The sequence below is a fragment of the Passer montanus genome, unplaced genomic scaffold, assembly GCF_014805655.1.
Source record: "Passer montanus isolate IOZ18808 unplaced genomic scaffold, ASM1480565v1 scaffold94, whole genome shotgun sequence".
In the NCBI taxonomy this organism is placed as follows: Eukaryota; Metazoa; Chordata; class Aves; order Passeriformes; family Passeridae; genus Passer; species Passer montanus.
In genome coordinates, this window is record NW_024374812.1 from 2225410 (window position 1) to 2242476 (window position 17067).

The window sequence follows — 17067 nt, forward strand, 5'->3', positions numbered from 1 at the left end:
TTACTGTAGGGGAAACATGCCATGAAAGGTTTATACAGCAGCACAGATATGGCCAACACAGCATCCATGGCATTATTTAAGCAGGGAAGAAGACTGGGAAGTAAGCCTGTTAAATTTCCATTTTACACAACAACAGGACCCAACCACTGCACATTTGTCCTTTCCCCACATGCAGATCAAAATTGTGCTGTTCACACTTCTGACAGAGGTCAGGGGAGCAGGGGGGTTGAAAATGAGCTGATCTTTAAGGTCCCCTCCAACCCAAACTATTCTATGATTGTATGAAAAGTGAGTTTGTACAACCTTTCATCTTACAACAGACTTGGTAGTTCTGGGTTAATGGTTGGACTTATCCAACCTAAGTGATTTAATGAATCTGATTTTTCTGGTTTTAAGTTTTCTTTTTTTTTCTAACCTAAGTGATTTAATGAATCTGATTTTTCTGGTTTTAAGTTTTCTTTTTTGAGACTGCATTTCTTGTAGCAGTATTACTGCAGCTCTTGACCAAGAAAGTCTGGAAAATATTTTTTTTTAGTAAAAGAAATTGGATTCCCACGATTGGTAATTGATAGCTGTTTTTTCCATATATAGCATCAAGGTAGGAAACAAGAAGTCTCTTACATAAGAACTGTGACCTAAAATTCCAAACTTCTATCACACTTCCAGTTATTTTTAACAAAGGCATACACTTTTCAGAGTCAAAGGAATATTTGGGATGCATACAAGTTGAAACCATTCTCCCCCAGTCACCTCTCCCCAGTTCAAGTTTGTTTTCCAGAAGCATTTTAAATGAAGCCAGGACTCCATGCTTGACAGCATTATAGCAAAGATGTCTTTTAACTTCAGCATTTCCAAACAAGAAGAAACAAAGAAAACATCTGACATCTGTATGCTTCACAGGTCAGTAATGAAACACATCATGCATCATTCTTGTTTTCCAAGTTTAAGTTACAAGCAGTACACTGTGTACTCAAATTCTCTTTTCAATAAACTTGTTTGTACATCATAGAAAGTATAATACACAACAAACCAAATCCCACATCCTCCCCCCCACCCAAAAAGGTGTCTGACAAAATGTCACATCAGAGAAAAAGTTGCTACTTTTCTCCAGTGGCATCATCTGTGCTTTCAATTTCATTAAGCTCACACCCAGTAACTTGAAACAGTTGGGCAAATATCCTAACAAGGAACTACCCAAGAGGTACCTGCAAATACACCTATGAATAAAGGAAATACCCAAATGCTACAAGATTCCCTTATTTTTTTTTTACAAAGGTTTACTTTGCCCTCCTCAAAGAAGGGCCTCACAGTGCAATACAGAATAATGACATCAACAATTCTCACATTTGTGTCCCCAGCCTATTCTCGTATTATTGTTACCAAACCCTTTGTTGGAGGAAACCTACTGCTCTGTCCTTGTTGCATATTTGGGCAGGTAAATCTAAGTCCCAAATGACTGATCAACACTGACAAACCTTTCCCCCTCCTTAAAATCAAGGTCACTTTGCCTGATGATAGAACTACACTTGCCACAACTAAAGTGGAGTTTAAGGAAAAGCTCTGAGATTACAACCCAGTTATTGTTACATCTGCCATGATCACTGCTATGAAATCACTGCAATAAGAAGAATTTCTACTAAAGCAACATGTTCCAAAGTGCAGAAGCTAGAGGTGAGGGTTGTGGCATTGTTATGGCAATTGTCACTGTTATTGCCTTATCAAAGCCTGAAGATCTTCCTTTAAACACACAATATGATTGTGCTACAATTCATTTTTAAGCTGCAAATAGGCAAGAAAAGGTGGACTCAGTGCCATCCACTTTTTGGAAGGTGTGTAGAGAAGGGATTGGTAACAACTCTCAGGTTTGGGGTTTGTGCTCAGACTTCCCTGGTCTCTGAAAACTGCTGTGAACACATTCCTGGTGTCGTGGTTCAGCTGGAGCCCCCGCAGCACTCAGATTTACCAGTGCCAGCAAATTCAACTTCAGGCACAGCTAAGGGCAGGTGCACTACGAATCAGCCTTACAGACCTTTTCCTTCAATGTTTTCTTAAGAAAATGGCAATGCAGGAAAACAAGGCAGTTCACAGCACAGTAACAGCACAGAGTCAGCTGGAGTTCACAGCATTTCATATACATCCCCCAAATCAAGGGCTGTCTTCCAACAGACCTGCATTTTTCCTGCCTTCCTAAAGCTACCACTGCAGCTGAACTTTCAGCATAACCCTTAAGTTGGGCTATTTCATTGCCTTCCCTCTGAAGCATTCACTGCACCCAAATGTGGCCTCTGGAAATGTCCACATCTGCCTGCAAGACAGCTTGGTGCTAAGCAAGTGTCCCTGGCATCACAGAGGAACACAACAGATCTTCACTAAGTCTGGAATTTAGCCCAGCAAAAGGAATTTTGTACCCCAGGCCTCCCCTTGCAGCACTGACTGTCATGCCCTTGGTTTGGCAAAGCACATCCAAAGCCGAGGTGTTCCCATCCTTGCCCTCTGCTGGGGGCTGTGGATACAGACATAAATTGCATTTAAAAATACCCAGTCTGCTACTTCTGCACTAATTTTGAAAGTTTCTTTCTCCTTCAGGCGTTGTACTCAGCAACAAAGTGCTGAGAAATACTGTCATCTCACAGGGAGAAGGGGAGAAGTCTGACAATAGACAACTTTTCTCACTTCAGAACATTTTTCATACAAAATTTAGTCAGCAGATTCTCACCATTTAAGTGAGCTCACAAAAAAAAAACCTCACAGCTACACTAGCAAGAAGATTTATTGCCACACAAAATGAGAATATGTACTTTTGTTGACTCAGAATTCATATTTTTCCCTGACAGAGGTTTTCCTCTGGAAAATTAAACTCCAGTTTTACACCTTTTATTATTAAAGTGTGCTTTTTCAGATTTAAGAACATTTAAGGCTTAAGATTTATACATCTGCCCCTTAAACTGCATGTGTAATCCTGATCATCACATTCCAAGGCTTACCCAGACAGAGCAGATAAAACACAAGTCAAACTCAGAATCTCCAGTAGCAGACCAGGGACAAGCCTGACAGAACTCTGAAACCAGGCTGAGCATCCTTGTTCCTTAACTTATTCACCTCCCTTAATACCACAGAAATAGAAAACACTCCATTTGGATATACAGGTGTGGTGCTTGTACATGTCTTTATCCTGCCAGCTGCGTGGAACTCCTAGAAAATGTAGTGCAGTGTACAGGAAACTTAAAAAAGTAAAGACCTAGATTTACCTGAAATCATATCTGAAGTGGTAAAAACCTTTATTTACTTAAATTAAGTTTTAAGCATCTAGCAGTTTAATGCTGATTGCTAAAGGCAATACTGCTTAAGATTTGTATTTTGGGGCTACAGTTAACACAGTAATTTGAAGAAATAGATGTAACTCTAAACTTAGACACCTACCACTGCACGACCTAGCTGAATAATCATGTTCTTTCCTGCAGGATTTAACCCACCAAGTTATCTGTAATGGTGATCTGTGCAAAAGCTTCCTTGGGCAGGGAAGAAAAATACTAACACAGAAGTTTAGTACCATTCAGTCACTTGTTAAAAAAAGAGACTCAAAAAAACCCTCAAAGAATAAAACAAAAAAGAGGGTGAGAAATTAAATCACCATCTAATAGTCTGTGAAGTGCACCCCAGTTGATGTTATTTCCCTAAAAATAGCCATAATAAGGTATTTAGGTCTATTGTCACTACAGATCTACGTACACACAGAGCTTCCCAGGTTTACCCAGGATATCTTCCAGCCCTGGAAGATGAAGTGGCTGCAGTGTGAAACAGGAACATGCTCTCTCTCTATCCCTGGTCTGTACATACCCCAGAGTACCAATGGATCAGCATCCATCTCCTTTCACTCCACATATTCATGCTAATCCACCTCCATTGTTTATTTTCTTCATATAGGCTTATTTTAAGCCTCAAACAGGAAATAATCCCAGCTGTTATTAATCTTGCAGCAGTGGCTGGGCAGCTTCTGTGGGTCGGATTTGCATGGAATTTGCTTGGGCAAGGACAAAATGCTTAACAAAAACTGCAGTAAAAATCAAAACAAGCAAGCTTCCCAGGAAGACTCCTACCACAGTGGAGTAGGAATCTGTTCTACGGGCTCCAGGATCTTTCTCAGCAAGTATATCCTTCACAGCATTGAAGGAACCATTGTTGGGCAGTGGGCTGATGCCAAGCAGATGGCACAGTAAGGGGTACAAGTCCGTAGCATTCATGAATTGTTTGGTGGCATTCTTTCTGAAAGCAGGCCCAACTGCCAAAAAAATGGGATGCATTTCTGGTATAGTGTTGTCATATCCATGATTACCAACTAGAAATAAAAGATAGATAAAGGTCAATATTCCAAAGTTGCAAAACAATCATTGAACATTTTTCTAGACTTAGCAGAATGCAGAAAAAGCACAGCATCCTTAAAGAGGATTGTTTTGATTGACAGCACAAATGTCTCCTAGCAAATACCAAATCTCAGATCTACAAAGAGAAAATACCTAAAAACCCACAACAGAGAGCACTACTTAACAAAGAGGGAAAACAAAGTGAGCTCATTTGGCAATAACAGCATTGTCAGTGGCACACTGTGTACACCCACACTTCCTTGATTTTCCTCAAGGAAAAACTCTAACTTTGCAACTGGTCCAGATCTCTTAGAGAAAATTAAAAAAAAAAAAACAAACACGTAGAGTCAGACTGTCCATGTGACTCCAAGGAGACACTTTGACATTTTGTCCAATTTTGGACACCATCAATTCCTCAACAAGGAAGAACTCACTGGTGGGTGTCCAGCGCCCATTCCTGACAGGGACATTAAAAACTGGGAACCTGTCAAACACACAGGCACATGCAGGTGCCCTCAGCAGCTACTGAAAATCTTGTTAAGTCTTGCTGATAACACTCTTCAGGTTCATAACCAGCAGCAAAGTTCAAAAGGTTCTCAATTAGGAATGTAAAAACTGACCATATAACACCTGTATTTTGGGTTACCAAGAAGTTACAGTTCACTGCCTCCATGCTGCCTCTAATAAATCGCAAAACTGCAAGGTGAGGAACTTCAAAGTGTTGGGGGTTTTATTCCTCCAAATCACCTAGAATGCATTTTTTTCATCCAAGACAAACAAAAATCACCAGTGTGCAGTAACACAATATCCAAAGACTCTTTGTAGCAATAGGTTACTCCAAGTGTAGCATCCAGACAAGGTGAGAACTTTCAGAAAATGTTCTTGTATCTTCCAACCCAACCCTTCTCCAGTAAATAAGTAAAACATGATAAAACAACCCTACTCACTCTCTACTCAATACATTCAGTTGCAACTTTCTTTCGACTCTCTCAGGAAGTGCTTGTTGGTTTGCTACATCCTGAAAGACCTCAAGTATGGGGCCACTAAAACATGTGATTGATCTTATCTCAGCAAGTTCAGTATTTAAAGAAACAGTAAGTGCAGATCCTTCTCCCCTAACAGCAGGGTGCTTCCCATCCCATCAGGGGAAAAAACTATAAATTTCACACACTTTAGTTTTCCTTCCCAGCCTTACAAAAATTTAAATGAACATTGGTTGCTGATACTAGGAGAGAAAGTGCCACATAAGGTCCCTGCCTTGGAAGATAAGCAAAGCACTGTAAAGACAGAATACTTACGTAGAAAACCATCAGTCTTGTTTTGCACAATTTCCCATCCTTTATCAGCCACTGCTAAAATAGGCTGAATTTTACTGTTGTGTTTGTAATGAAATCTATCTGGAATCTGCTCCTTTTTATATACAGTCATGTTGGGATGAGCATTGGCCAAAGCTTCATATACTTCATCCAGTTTGCCTTCAAACAAACAAAAGAGATAAAAGACAAAAATTAAACATATCAGTGTGTTGCTGAACTCATCAGTAGTTGAAATACAGCTGAAAGAAGAGGGCAAAATGCACTTCCCCACAAGTGAATTGTAACTGTAAGAGACAACAGCAGTGTGTGCACAGAAGCTCCTGTGAGAAACCCAGAGCCTCAGTCACAGTAAGATCCCCCTCAGCACCAGACTTCACAGCCTGTTCCCAAGCAATAACTGCTTTGCTAATTTTAGAAAAATCCCTCATTTCTCAGTTACCAGAATGTAAGCTTTCACAGGAATGAGTTAGGAAGCATTCAGTTGTCTCCTGGAAAAGGAACCAAACCCTTCTAGCTTTGTGCAATGCCTCAAAGCAAAAAGACACCTCCTAAACCAGTTTGTGAGGTAATGGCTTCATTTAGGCCATATTCTGTCACCTAGCTGGATGTGACAACACGTGACACTTTTCATCTATTTTAAAGCAGTTTTTGCTTTCCTTTATTATTGAATAACAGCTAACAGCATGAGCTACAACTCTGTATTCCCAGTGCCTGCTCCTTTCCCTTCCCTAGTCACAGTGAGCACAAACCCTCAAGAGCTCTACTGACACTGAATAAATGGCATTTTCCACCCTCAATTCTTTATTTGCTTATTTCCAGTTTCTGAGCTTGCCTTTCCAGTAAAAGCCACTGAAGAGCCACAACCAGTTGGTCAAGCTGGCTGGAACACCAGTGCACAGACTGGAGGAACCAGAACAAACAGGAACAGAGAAGCAAGTGCAGGAATTAATATCTGACCAAATCCTCCACTTAAGGCCAGATTCCTGTTGAGAGCCATGGAGTGCACACAACACACTCCTGTGACACACCAAACCCTCAGCTCTCTGACTTAGGCAAGTATTTGTGTGACACGTGCAGTTGAATGCACAGTGTGTCTGCAGGCCCCTTTCAGACTGCCATTCCCAGAATCCATGGAGTTTTGAATGGATATCGATGAAAAAAATCTGGGAGAAATTGGCCAACGTTTCTAAAGAAACCATTTTCCTTTTCCCCCTCAGTTCAGAATCCAGTACAGAAATTCTGAAGGAAAATACATTAACATATACATTCTGAAGGAAACACATTATTTCTTATGTCAAACTGGCACCAAAAAAACTGGCACTAAATTAAGACACAAAACAAAGGTGAAGATGAGACAGCAAAAGCGAAGGTATCAGAGATAGTTACAGCAACAAGAAGAGGGACTCTAATGCAGCATTTCTAGGACTACATTAGTAATAAAGTGAATTTTGCTATGCCAGCTCTCTATATGGGATGGCAGGGAGAACAAGCCCCAGACACAGCAAATTTGATTTTACTAATGATTTAAATTAATGTATTTATATTAAATGCAAGGAAAAGGCCAGCATCACCAGCTGTGGTACAGGTACAGCTTCTTTGTGAACATCTAATTAGTTCCCCACACACTCTAATACACTAGCATGGTTAGATAATGGCTTTAATCCATCTCTTGGGGAAGCAATAGACAACCAAACAGTTAAAATAAATTGCTGCATTTTTAAGCATTCAAACTTTTCCTCAATCTCACTAAGTTTTACCATTCCCTTGATTTAAGAAAGACAAACTGAATAGCAGGCAAAGAATCAGTGTTATGTACTTAAGCACATATTAGTTCATACCTGAACTGACAGTAAAAGTCATTGTTTTATAATAAAAATCACATCTGGTACCACTGAAAGAAAGAATTTTAGCTATGCTCAAAACTAATTCTTGTTTATTGGTAGTGTAATAAATTCCTGCATCTCTGGGCAAATCAAATCCAAGCTGTTTCTGAGATCCACTGGAATGGCTTTTTTATTGTTCTGTCATCTAATTGCATCAGAGATACTGTTTCTTTTCAGCATTTAGCAGACAGGAGAATCAAGTTACCCATCTTAAAGTTCTCCTTTACTGCATTAGGGAAGTGTCAGCACTGAAGTTTGCTTTTACAGCTTCTTTATTTGCTAATGAGAACATCTTTGGCAACCTGTTTGTCTCTGTGGGGATGAAGCTTCCAAACTTGGCTCTTTTATCACCACAGAGAGAAAAAGCAACCAGCTACAGGGCCTGACTGTGCTCAGGCAGCAGAGACCTCAGTTTGGGCATACTCACATTTGAATCTGGAGTATTCTTCAAATTTAAAATGACAAGACACATTTGTTCATGCTTTAATTAAGTGACTTCCAGGTCACTTCATTCTGCAAAATACTCTCCCTGCTTAGGCATTAAATACAGAGTGCTATCTATCATTCACTGATGCAAATATTACAGTATTCTTTAAAAACATCTTTCCAGAAGGTCACCTTGAAATTCAACTTCCAAATTAGCACTTTTTTATGGGGCAGGGGCGTTATTTTCCAGGTTTACACTTTTGCACCAAGTAGTTTACAGTACTTGATCATCAAAATAAAAAGCAGATGCATTAGTGACACTAAACATACACCTGACACCTCAAGCAACCCTTAGATGACTGCAACCAGATTTCAGATTTTGATTCCAATGTTGTTCTTGCCCATCTTTATCTTAATAAAAATGGTACAAATGTAACTGGCTGGCTGTTCAGCGTGACGGGGGGAAAAACTCAAGTGAACTACAATAGCTGGCAGCCAATCAAATAGCCAACACAGGCTTTCTTTTTATCAAAGATCCCCATCTGTTCTCAGTTTACTGTTTGAGTTAGAAATATAATTCTTCCACTACGGCTTCAGCATCTTGATGAAAAGCAAGATATGTAACATTCAGGTGTTATCTATCTAGAGTCCCATTCAGGTAATGCCATTAGATTATCTTACTTCTCACAAGGACTAAAGGATCCTTGGCAATATTAGTCAACAGCAAACAGATTTGCTCCCTTTTTTTTTTTCTGAAAGTTAATCCAGGCTTTTGACAGAGCCCAGAAAAAGAACAAAGGGATCCTGCAATTACTCCTTGTTCAAGGCTGGTGTCCTACTGCCATCAGTGCTGCTACCACCAACTCAGTCTATAAAGTTTGGATACTCAAGTACCTCCTCAGGAACGTTACTGCTGTAGCTCCTACCTTCTTTTGGCAAAATGGCTACTGTGGGGGAGTGGTCGATGACTTTATAGAGCTCCCTGCTCACGTACTGATCAAGCTCAATGAGCCTTTCTGAGGACGACTGTGACATTCCGTGATCGCTTGTGACTATGACATTTATCACATCCCACAACTTTGCTTTCTTCAGTTCAGAAATGAGATATCCCAGTTTTCTGTCAATGTCACTGATTATCGTTCCCATGAGTGGGTTTTCTGGGCCTAGAAGGTGTCCTGTCTCATCTGGCTGTTCCCAGTACAGGAGACCAAAGTTGATGGGTTCTTCTGATGTAAACCACTCAATGAGCTTTGCTACCCTGTCTTCAAAGGGAACAGATTCATTGTAGGGCATGTAATGTGTAGGCAAGACTCCATGTATCTTCACATCTGTTCCAGGCCACATAGCAGCACCAGATTTGTGTCCTTCCCTCTGGTTCGTCACCCATATTGGACTGGCCTCTTCCCAGAACTTGGAGTTGTGGGTGTTCATTTTGTTCAGGGAGAAGGTTTCGTTCAGGACGGGGTCATACATCTCGTTAGCGACGATGCCGTGGCTCTCGGCATAGAGCCCTGTCACCAGGGTGTAGTGGTTGGGGTACGTCTTGGTGATGAACACGTTCGTCACCTGCCTGACGTGCACCCCGTTCTCCATGGCATAGTGAAAACTGGGAGTGGGCACTCTGTAGATGTAATCCCACCGAAACCCATCGAACGACACCAGCAGCACCCTGGGCTGGGCTGGCTGCAGAGACGCTGCACTTGGAAGAGAGAGTAAGAAAATTCCCAGGATTTTCCAATAACTGCTCATGGCTACTCTGGAAGGTACCTGTCCCCTCTTCTGAGGCAACATGGCATCTGTGGGACAGAGGCAGAAGTTGTCAAAGTCATAACTTAGTTTTAAGAATGAGTGGCTAAAATATTCCTTATGTATTTATACACTCTAAGATACATTTTACAAAAGCATGCAGTGACAGGACAAGGGGGAATGGCTTCAAGCTGCCAGAAGGCAGGGCTAGATTAGATATTAGGAAGAGATTATTTACTGTGAGGGGGTGAGGCCCTGGAACAGGTCCAGAGAAGCTGTGGCTCCCCATGCACAGAAGTGCTCAAGGCCAGGCTGGACAGAGCTCTGAGCAAGCTGGTCTGGTGGAAGGAGTCCCTGTCCATGGCAGGGGGTTGGAACAAGATCACATTTAAGATCCCTCCCAAAACAAACCATTCTGAGATTCTAATTCTGATTGTAACACTCAAGGATTTTGACTCCTCCTAGCTGTGACAGGAATTCCTCATCTAACAGTCCTTATTATGTCCTTATCTGACAAAATATGACACATAATTTCACATTGTATTGGCTTGTGCTCCCCTGCCCCAGTTTCCTCCTGTTCTTCCCAAACAATTTCTTGTTCAAAACTGATACCTACTCAAAGCAAGATCCCTGTAAGAACCCTCACACAGAACTTCCCTGTCTGTAACTGACCTAAAATTTCATGCTAATATTCCTCACTTTTTGTTCAAGAGCATAATTTAACCACAAGACCAGATATTGCTCAACCCAATCCTGCATATGGGCAGTACAAATATTCCTTACAGTTCCTTTTAAGTTCCCATTTTTCGGCAATCCTCTGGGACTGAATCACCACTGAAATTCAGCTGGAAAACAGTGAAATTTGCAACCAATAATCCTATCTTAATACTCAGAGTACATAAATATCCTAGTGAATATAAGAAATTAGGGTATAACAAGCATTTGAATACCACTGCAACAATGGACTGGGATCTGTGGCTTCCCCATCCCTGGAAGTGTCCAAGGCCAGGTTAAACAAGGTTTGGAACAACCTGGGCTGGTGAAAGGTGTCCCTATCCATGGCAGGGGGTTGGAATGAGATGAGATTTAAGGTCCCTTCCAAACCACACCACTTTGTGATTATAGCATTCTGCGACTTGCAGACAGTCAAATGTTACACCAAACTTGTGTGTCTCTCAAAATTAAAATCCAGACCTTGAGCTCTGCTAAGAACAAACTGACATTCCAGAGAATGATTCCCCTTTCAGCAAACAACACAGACCAAAGGCTATGGATCACCTCAGATCCACCTGATGGGGGATTTCTTCCAGCTGAACCTGAAGGACAAAGGGACAACACAATGTTGTGTGCATGGGAATCCCAGCTGCCAAATTAGACATAGCCCATAAATTCCCCTTCTGGGGAGGGACAAATATGGATTGAAGCCCTCTCAAGTGAAATCAAGTCTCTGCTTCTGAATTTTACATGACTGATGATCTCGGCATGATCTCTAATTCTATTATTCTAATTCCTTAACTGCATGCTCTCAATAAATAATAAATGACGGCTGGTTTGTTTTTTCCCCAAGGCCTTCTCATACTGCTCTTCCGCGGATACAGCCTCTGCAGGAGGCCGGACCCGGCTCTCTGCAGAACTGGGCACCACAAAGCTCCGGGCACCCGAGGGGCTCTGGAGGGACGAACCCACCGGCCTGCCAAGCGCAGGAGCTGCCACACGGACACACGGACGGACACGACAGACAGAGAAGCGCCGCGGGCCCCGCTCGGCGGCCGCCGGAGCCCGGCACACGCGAAAGCCGAGCCCAGGCCGCCATTCCCCACACGCAGCGCCCGCACCCCCACCAGCCCGGCCGGAGGAGGCCGAGCCCCCCGAGCCAGAGCCCGGAGCCGCCGCCGTTACCTGAGGGGCCGCGGAGCAGCGGGTCCGACCCGGCCCCGCCCGGGAGCGGCCCCGGCGCCGTCACTCAGAGCGGGCGGGGCGGGACGGCGCGGGGCGGGCCCGGCGGGAGGGGGACACGCAATTACGGAATTAATTACGGAACTACGGAGGCACGGCGTGTTTTGGGTCGGGAGAGAGCTCTGAGATTACAGATGCAGCCTTTGACCGAGCACCTCCGCGTCAGCTGAACCGCGGCCCTCAGTGCCATGTCCGGTCTTTCCTTAAACACCTCCAGGGACGGTTGCTCCACGGCCTTCCTCGGCAGCCTATTCCAGTGTCTAATCATCACTTCTGTGAAGACTTTCTTCCTAATGTCCAGCCGAAACCTCCCCTGGCTCCGCTTGAGGCCGTGTCTTCTTGTCCTGTCCTTGTTCCCTGGGAGCAGAGCCCAGCCCTGGTCTGGCTGTCCCCTCCTCTCAGGGAGCTGTGCAGAGCCAGAATATCCCCCCTGAGCCTCCTTTTCTCCAGGCTGAGCCCCTTTCCCAGCTCCCTCAGCTGCTCCTCATCAGACCTGTGCTCCGGGCCCTTCCCCAGCTCTGTTCCCTTCCCTGGACCCGCTCCAGCCCCTCAATGCCCTTCCTGGTCTGAGGGTTCCAGAACTGGACACAGCCCTTGAGGTGACCTCAGCAGTGCCCAGCACAGGGGACAGTCCCTGCCCTGGCCCTGCTGCCACACCGTGGCTGGTACAGCCCAGGTGCCTTTGGCCTTCTTGCCCACCTGGGCACAGCTGGCTCAGGTTCAGCTGCTGTCACCAGCACTCCCAGGTCACGGGTGAGGTGACATCGGGTGGTGTTCCCTGGTACAGCCCTTGCGCAGATGTCACAAGGGTTGTAAGTGTGTTAGTGCATGTCACAGAGCTTGGGCAGGGCTGGCTTGGCTGACTGTAAAACAAGGAGTAAAATTTATTCTCTGGATATCTGGAAGTGCTTCTTCAGTTGGAAATAATAATGATAATTTAAAAATTTGCATTGATTCTGCTGTTTTTCTATCAGACTTTTTTTCTCCGCTTGTGTTCTGAGGCTCTAAATTTTCCATTTGCTTCCCAGAAGATGCTTTTTCCCACTTTTTGATCTCCAGACCCACAGATATGCCCTGGAATGAAAATAAATTTATCCTTCACCATCCCACTAGAATCTAAACTGCTGAACTGTACAAAAATCCAAGCTAGGTTTCCCACCTCTCCTGGTTGAGGATCTGTGTTAAATATGAGTCCAAAGTTCATGTCCTGTGTATGTACACAAACCCCACCCCAATTCATGGCAGTGTACAAAACCAATATCCTCTAACTGGTGCATGGGAACACAGAATCATAGAATTGTCAGGGTTGGAAGAGACCTTGAGGATCAACAAGTCCAACCATGTAGAATCACAGACTCAAACATGATGCTTATTCATGACTTTATAGATGACACTGCCTATCTAGTGAATAAATAATTGCATCTATTTTGATATATTTGTATATATTTGTAGCTCAAATTTTATATTTTTATATTTATATACATGCACATATCTTTCTCCTCTTTACCCTACCACCAGGGATTGTACTAGGGAACAAGGCTCTTCTAATTGTTTTCTTAATGTCTTCTTTCCCTCTCCTTCATTGCTGCTGTCCTGTTACAGGTGTGAGGCTGAGCTAGTCCAAGCCTGGAGAATCACACAGCTTCTGTGCCTGGTAGAACCTGTGTGGATTTGCTGTTCTGCACCTGTAGGACAAAGTTCATCACCTGGTTCCTGGCCATGAGCCCCACCAGAAATTTTGGAGAAAAGGAAAAAAGGAAAAGGTTGTTATAAAACCTCACCTATGTGTATTGAAATCTCTTGCTGGGTGTCCCTCAACAGCAGTGTGCTGTCCCACGCTGTTACTCATTAGCTAGAAAAAACTGTGCTCACGTTTGGTTCAGGCTTGATTTTGGGCTCTCACAGGGATCCAGAGGTTGGGAGCTGCCTCTGCAGTGGCTGGGATCAGTCACTAGAGGGTACAGGTGCACCTGGATTTAAGGAACATCATGAATAGCTGGAAATGATAATATTTGCCTTGGATGCCAGAAATGGCTCAGCTGCCTAACACTGATATAAAATGAAAGCAAAGCACAGACAAGGAGTTTGCTAATTCCACCAAAATGTTTAATACCATAATAGATTTTCATTGAAGTACAGCGCTAATGTGAATATTTGTACAAAATATGTGGTTAAAAATAGTATTGATTTATAATATATACAGATATGTCACATCCGTGTCAGAAATGCAGACACTCGAATGAAACCATGAGCAATGCTTTTAAATCTACAACAACATACACGAAATATTTCTGCAGCTACCCACAGTAGGACAACTTGCCAAACTGACACTTAAGGATCCACCAGTCCTTACAGATGGCATTTCTGTCAGAAGTTTCTGTACAAGAACTCTGCTCTAAAATGGATTCAAAACATTGACCTTCATTAACCCAACAGTGAAGAGAACACATCTGTGTGACACTAATGTAGACACAACTTCCTCACACTAGATATAAGATCAGTTACAATAATTTGTTAAAAGAAGGCTGATTTTCTGGTGAGAATAATAGAGAAGTTTAATCTTTCTTGCTGGATACTCTTAATGTTGTGAGTGAGCCCCAGATTCAAATGGGCCCTTAATACAGCTCTTGGGTACATGACTATGCATCCTGAAGTCTGTATTAAGGTTCTGAATATCTTCATTTTTCATTAACTTCAAGGCTGCTCACACTTCATAGCTTTCCCAGCCTTATTCCAGCAAGAACCTCCCTAACAAATGTCCCTATTTAAGCTTTGTAGCTGCAGCATCAGGACACAATCCTACATTAAGATGACTTTTTCTGCAGCCCCAGAATCTGTGTAGCTACTGAGCAAACTGACAGAAGGGGAGAGAGAATTCAGGCTGGTTTTTTTAAGCTTTCTGAGCATCTCTGCAGTAGGGACTATCAGGGTTCCTGCTGTTCCATCCAGAGTGCTGCTGTTCTGCTTCTAACAGTGCTGGCTTCTCTCCCCTCCAAACCAAAGCAAATATACTCCACACTTCAAATAGACCTGTGGGAAAGAGCTTTTACAACACTTCCTCCCTTGTCCTTTTATCCCTGAATGCTGCAGTCTACATGTATTCCAAAAAAAAGAGCACAGCTACTGTTATAAAAACATCTCTTTTTAAGAGGAGCCTAGAGTATTGAAAGCTGCTGTACTCCCCCAGAAGATGGGTTAAACCAGGAAAAGCAGTGTTTGGGGTTGTTGCTAATGTAACTCATTAGTCAAGAGCATTGCATGATGCTGAGCATAAATGAGGGTCTGGCTAGGACTTTAATCCATAGCGGGTTTTGTTTTTTTATAAACCAGAATTCAAAGTGATTCCTTAGGCAAAAGAGAATCAAGGAAATGCAAAAGTTTTCCTCTCACACTAGTATGTGAGAGAAAGCCTGAAACAGCAAAAAGTTGAGTGCTGAGGTGTTTGCCACTAAAGAAAGACCAAAAATAAATTCAGTGAATATTCTTTAGAGGATCTGAAAGCACTGTGACTGTGATCAGCCTGGTCCTGTAGGACACAGCTCTCTGCCATGCCCAGCTCAGTTCCCAGTACTGTGTCCAGTGCCAAGCACGCTGGAAGAGCCACAGCCAGCACATCACAAACACAGCATTTCAGTCGGGTGGATGAAGAAACTCACTGAAGAAACTTTTCACCTCTAAAAGTGGTGAAAAGAACCCCAGAATAAATTCATTAGTAGTTTTTCTGATTAAAACACAGAGGTTAAGGCCTGACCTTTTCATAGGAATTAAGGAGCTCAGAGTTACTTCTCTAGAGAGACTTCTTAGATGGATCTAATTTTCAGAATCATGAACAATCATCTTTTGAGAAATGAAGTTTTTTTATGCCAGGCACACAGAAAACCGTATCATTTTTTCAAATCCAGATTTGAGCAATTCAATATCAGAATTTCACAGGACAGTTATCAGCAAACTCATCTCCCAGTTCCCAGTCTTTTGCAAGACCCAGCACAAACTGATGCAAGAGACAACAATTAGTTTCAATTTTTATAATAATGAATGCTAACAGAACTCTTTCCCCAGCCTGGCTGGCAGCTGGATGCCATGTTCCTTGTCCAAGCACTCATGATTATAAAAGCATCACTCATGATTATAAAAGCACAGTGAGAACACATCAGGAGTCTGGGGCGTGCCGAGCTTTTGCTCATCAGGGACTGCACTGCAGGGTTTTTTTGTGTACACTGAGCCAAATCCACGGCAAGCCAGAGCAAGTTCACATGACTGTGAAACTGCAGCAGCTTAAAATGGAACATGGCATATCCTGCCAACAAGAAGGCTGCTTTCCCCTTAATTGCTACTGAAACAGAGTTTGGCCTATGTCACACGTTTAAGCTTTTTCAGTTCTACCAGGGGTATACACCACACTACTCAGTTTATTGATATAGTTTAACTCTTTAAATGTTGCTTTTCCAAACACCAGTGCAAGCAGAACACAAAAATACTGTTTGCCATATTTATTATTTTAAATGAAGCTCTGAATTATACAAGTGTAAAAGTGATTAATTAGCCAGTAGCTTTTTAATACTCCTATAAAATATGACTAAATAGAATATTTCAAAAGTTATGTACAATACAATGGAAAAGCTCATGGCATCTATGACAGTGCTCAGACAAACCACTGGAATCGAATCCTTCCAGGAATTCTGTCCATTCCTCAGTACAAACAACAATCTGTATTTTTGCTGAAAGCTTTTACAGTGTTGCTGACTGGGACAGAGCAGGGGAAAAGACCAAAATAAAATCAACCAACCCCTCTCAACCAATTTAGGATCAAATTAGTGCTACAAAATTTAAGCAGGGGGAGAATTTTTCTAACCTTTACAGTGGCTATGGCTGTGGTCTTGCTATGGTTGAGGAAGGGGTGCTCTTGCCATATTTTCGTAGCTGAAAACAAAGTTTATTAGAGTGTGTCTGTGTATGTTAGGAAGGGGAGAGTTTGCATACCTTGTCTTAATTACAAAAATCAAGGCCACAAAATTTACTTGTTTTGTTCCAAAAGAGCAGATTCTAAAACACTCTTTCTCCATGCACTGGAAATGTTTTCATGCTTTAAACTGTAGAGAGGAAGTCATTAAAATGTCAGTTTCATTTCTGGAGAGGTCAGAAAGGACAAGTAGGCAGCAGGCAACAGAAGCAGCAGCTGTACTCCCCTGATTTCCTTCTTTTAATTTCCAAAGAACAGCAGGAGCCGTGTCCACCCTTCAGAGGCCCCAGGGCATCACCTCCAGCCACTCCCTCCAGCTCCTGCTTTGGGGAGGAAATTAAAGGGATGTGGGCTGTGCCTCAGGAGCCACAGTGTAACACTGAGGCTTCATTCTTCCAGGGTTTGGGTTCCAGCAGGAG

At 42.7% G+C, this 17067-nt stretch overlaps 1 protein-coding gene across 1 annotated transcript; it reads right to left on the reverse strand.

Annotated features, from left to right (window-relative positions):
- Positions 1 to 524: 524 nt before the first annotated feature.
- Positions 525 to 11789, reverse strand: ENPP5 (ectonucleotide pyrophosphatase/phosphodiesterase family member 5). The gene is made up of 4 exons (XM_039695979.1): positions 11632 to 11789; positions 8913 to 9782; positions 5660 to 5836; positions 525 to 4336 (listed from the first exon to the last, which is right to left on the reverse strand). Exons 2-4 carry the CDS (start codon positions 9775 to 9777, stop codon positions 3966 to 3968), a joined length of 1413 nt encoding a protein of 470 aa, XP_039551913.1. The 5' UTR covers positions 9778 to 9782; positions 11632 to 11789; the 3' UTR covers positions 525 to 3965.
- Between the last annotated feature and the right edge of the window lie 5278 nt (positions 11790 to 17067).

Excerpts from the sequence above, each read along its gene's own strand:
- ENPP5 (XM_039695979.1), bottom strand. The coding sequence starts at position 9,777 with ATGTTGCCTCAGAAGAGGGGACAGGTACCTTCCAGAGTAGCCATGAGC. Across the intron at positions 5,837-8,912 it reads AGCCATTTTGCCAAAAGAAG|GCAAACTGGATGAAGTATAT; the intron begins GTAGGAGCTACA and ends GTTTGTTTGAAG. Across the intron at positions 4,337-5,659 it reads CAAGACTGATGGTTTTCTAC|TTGGTAATCATGGATATGAC; the intron begins GTAAGTATTCTG and ends TTTTATTTCTAG.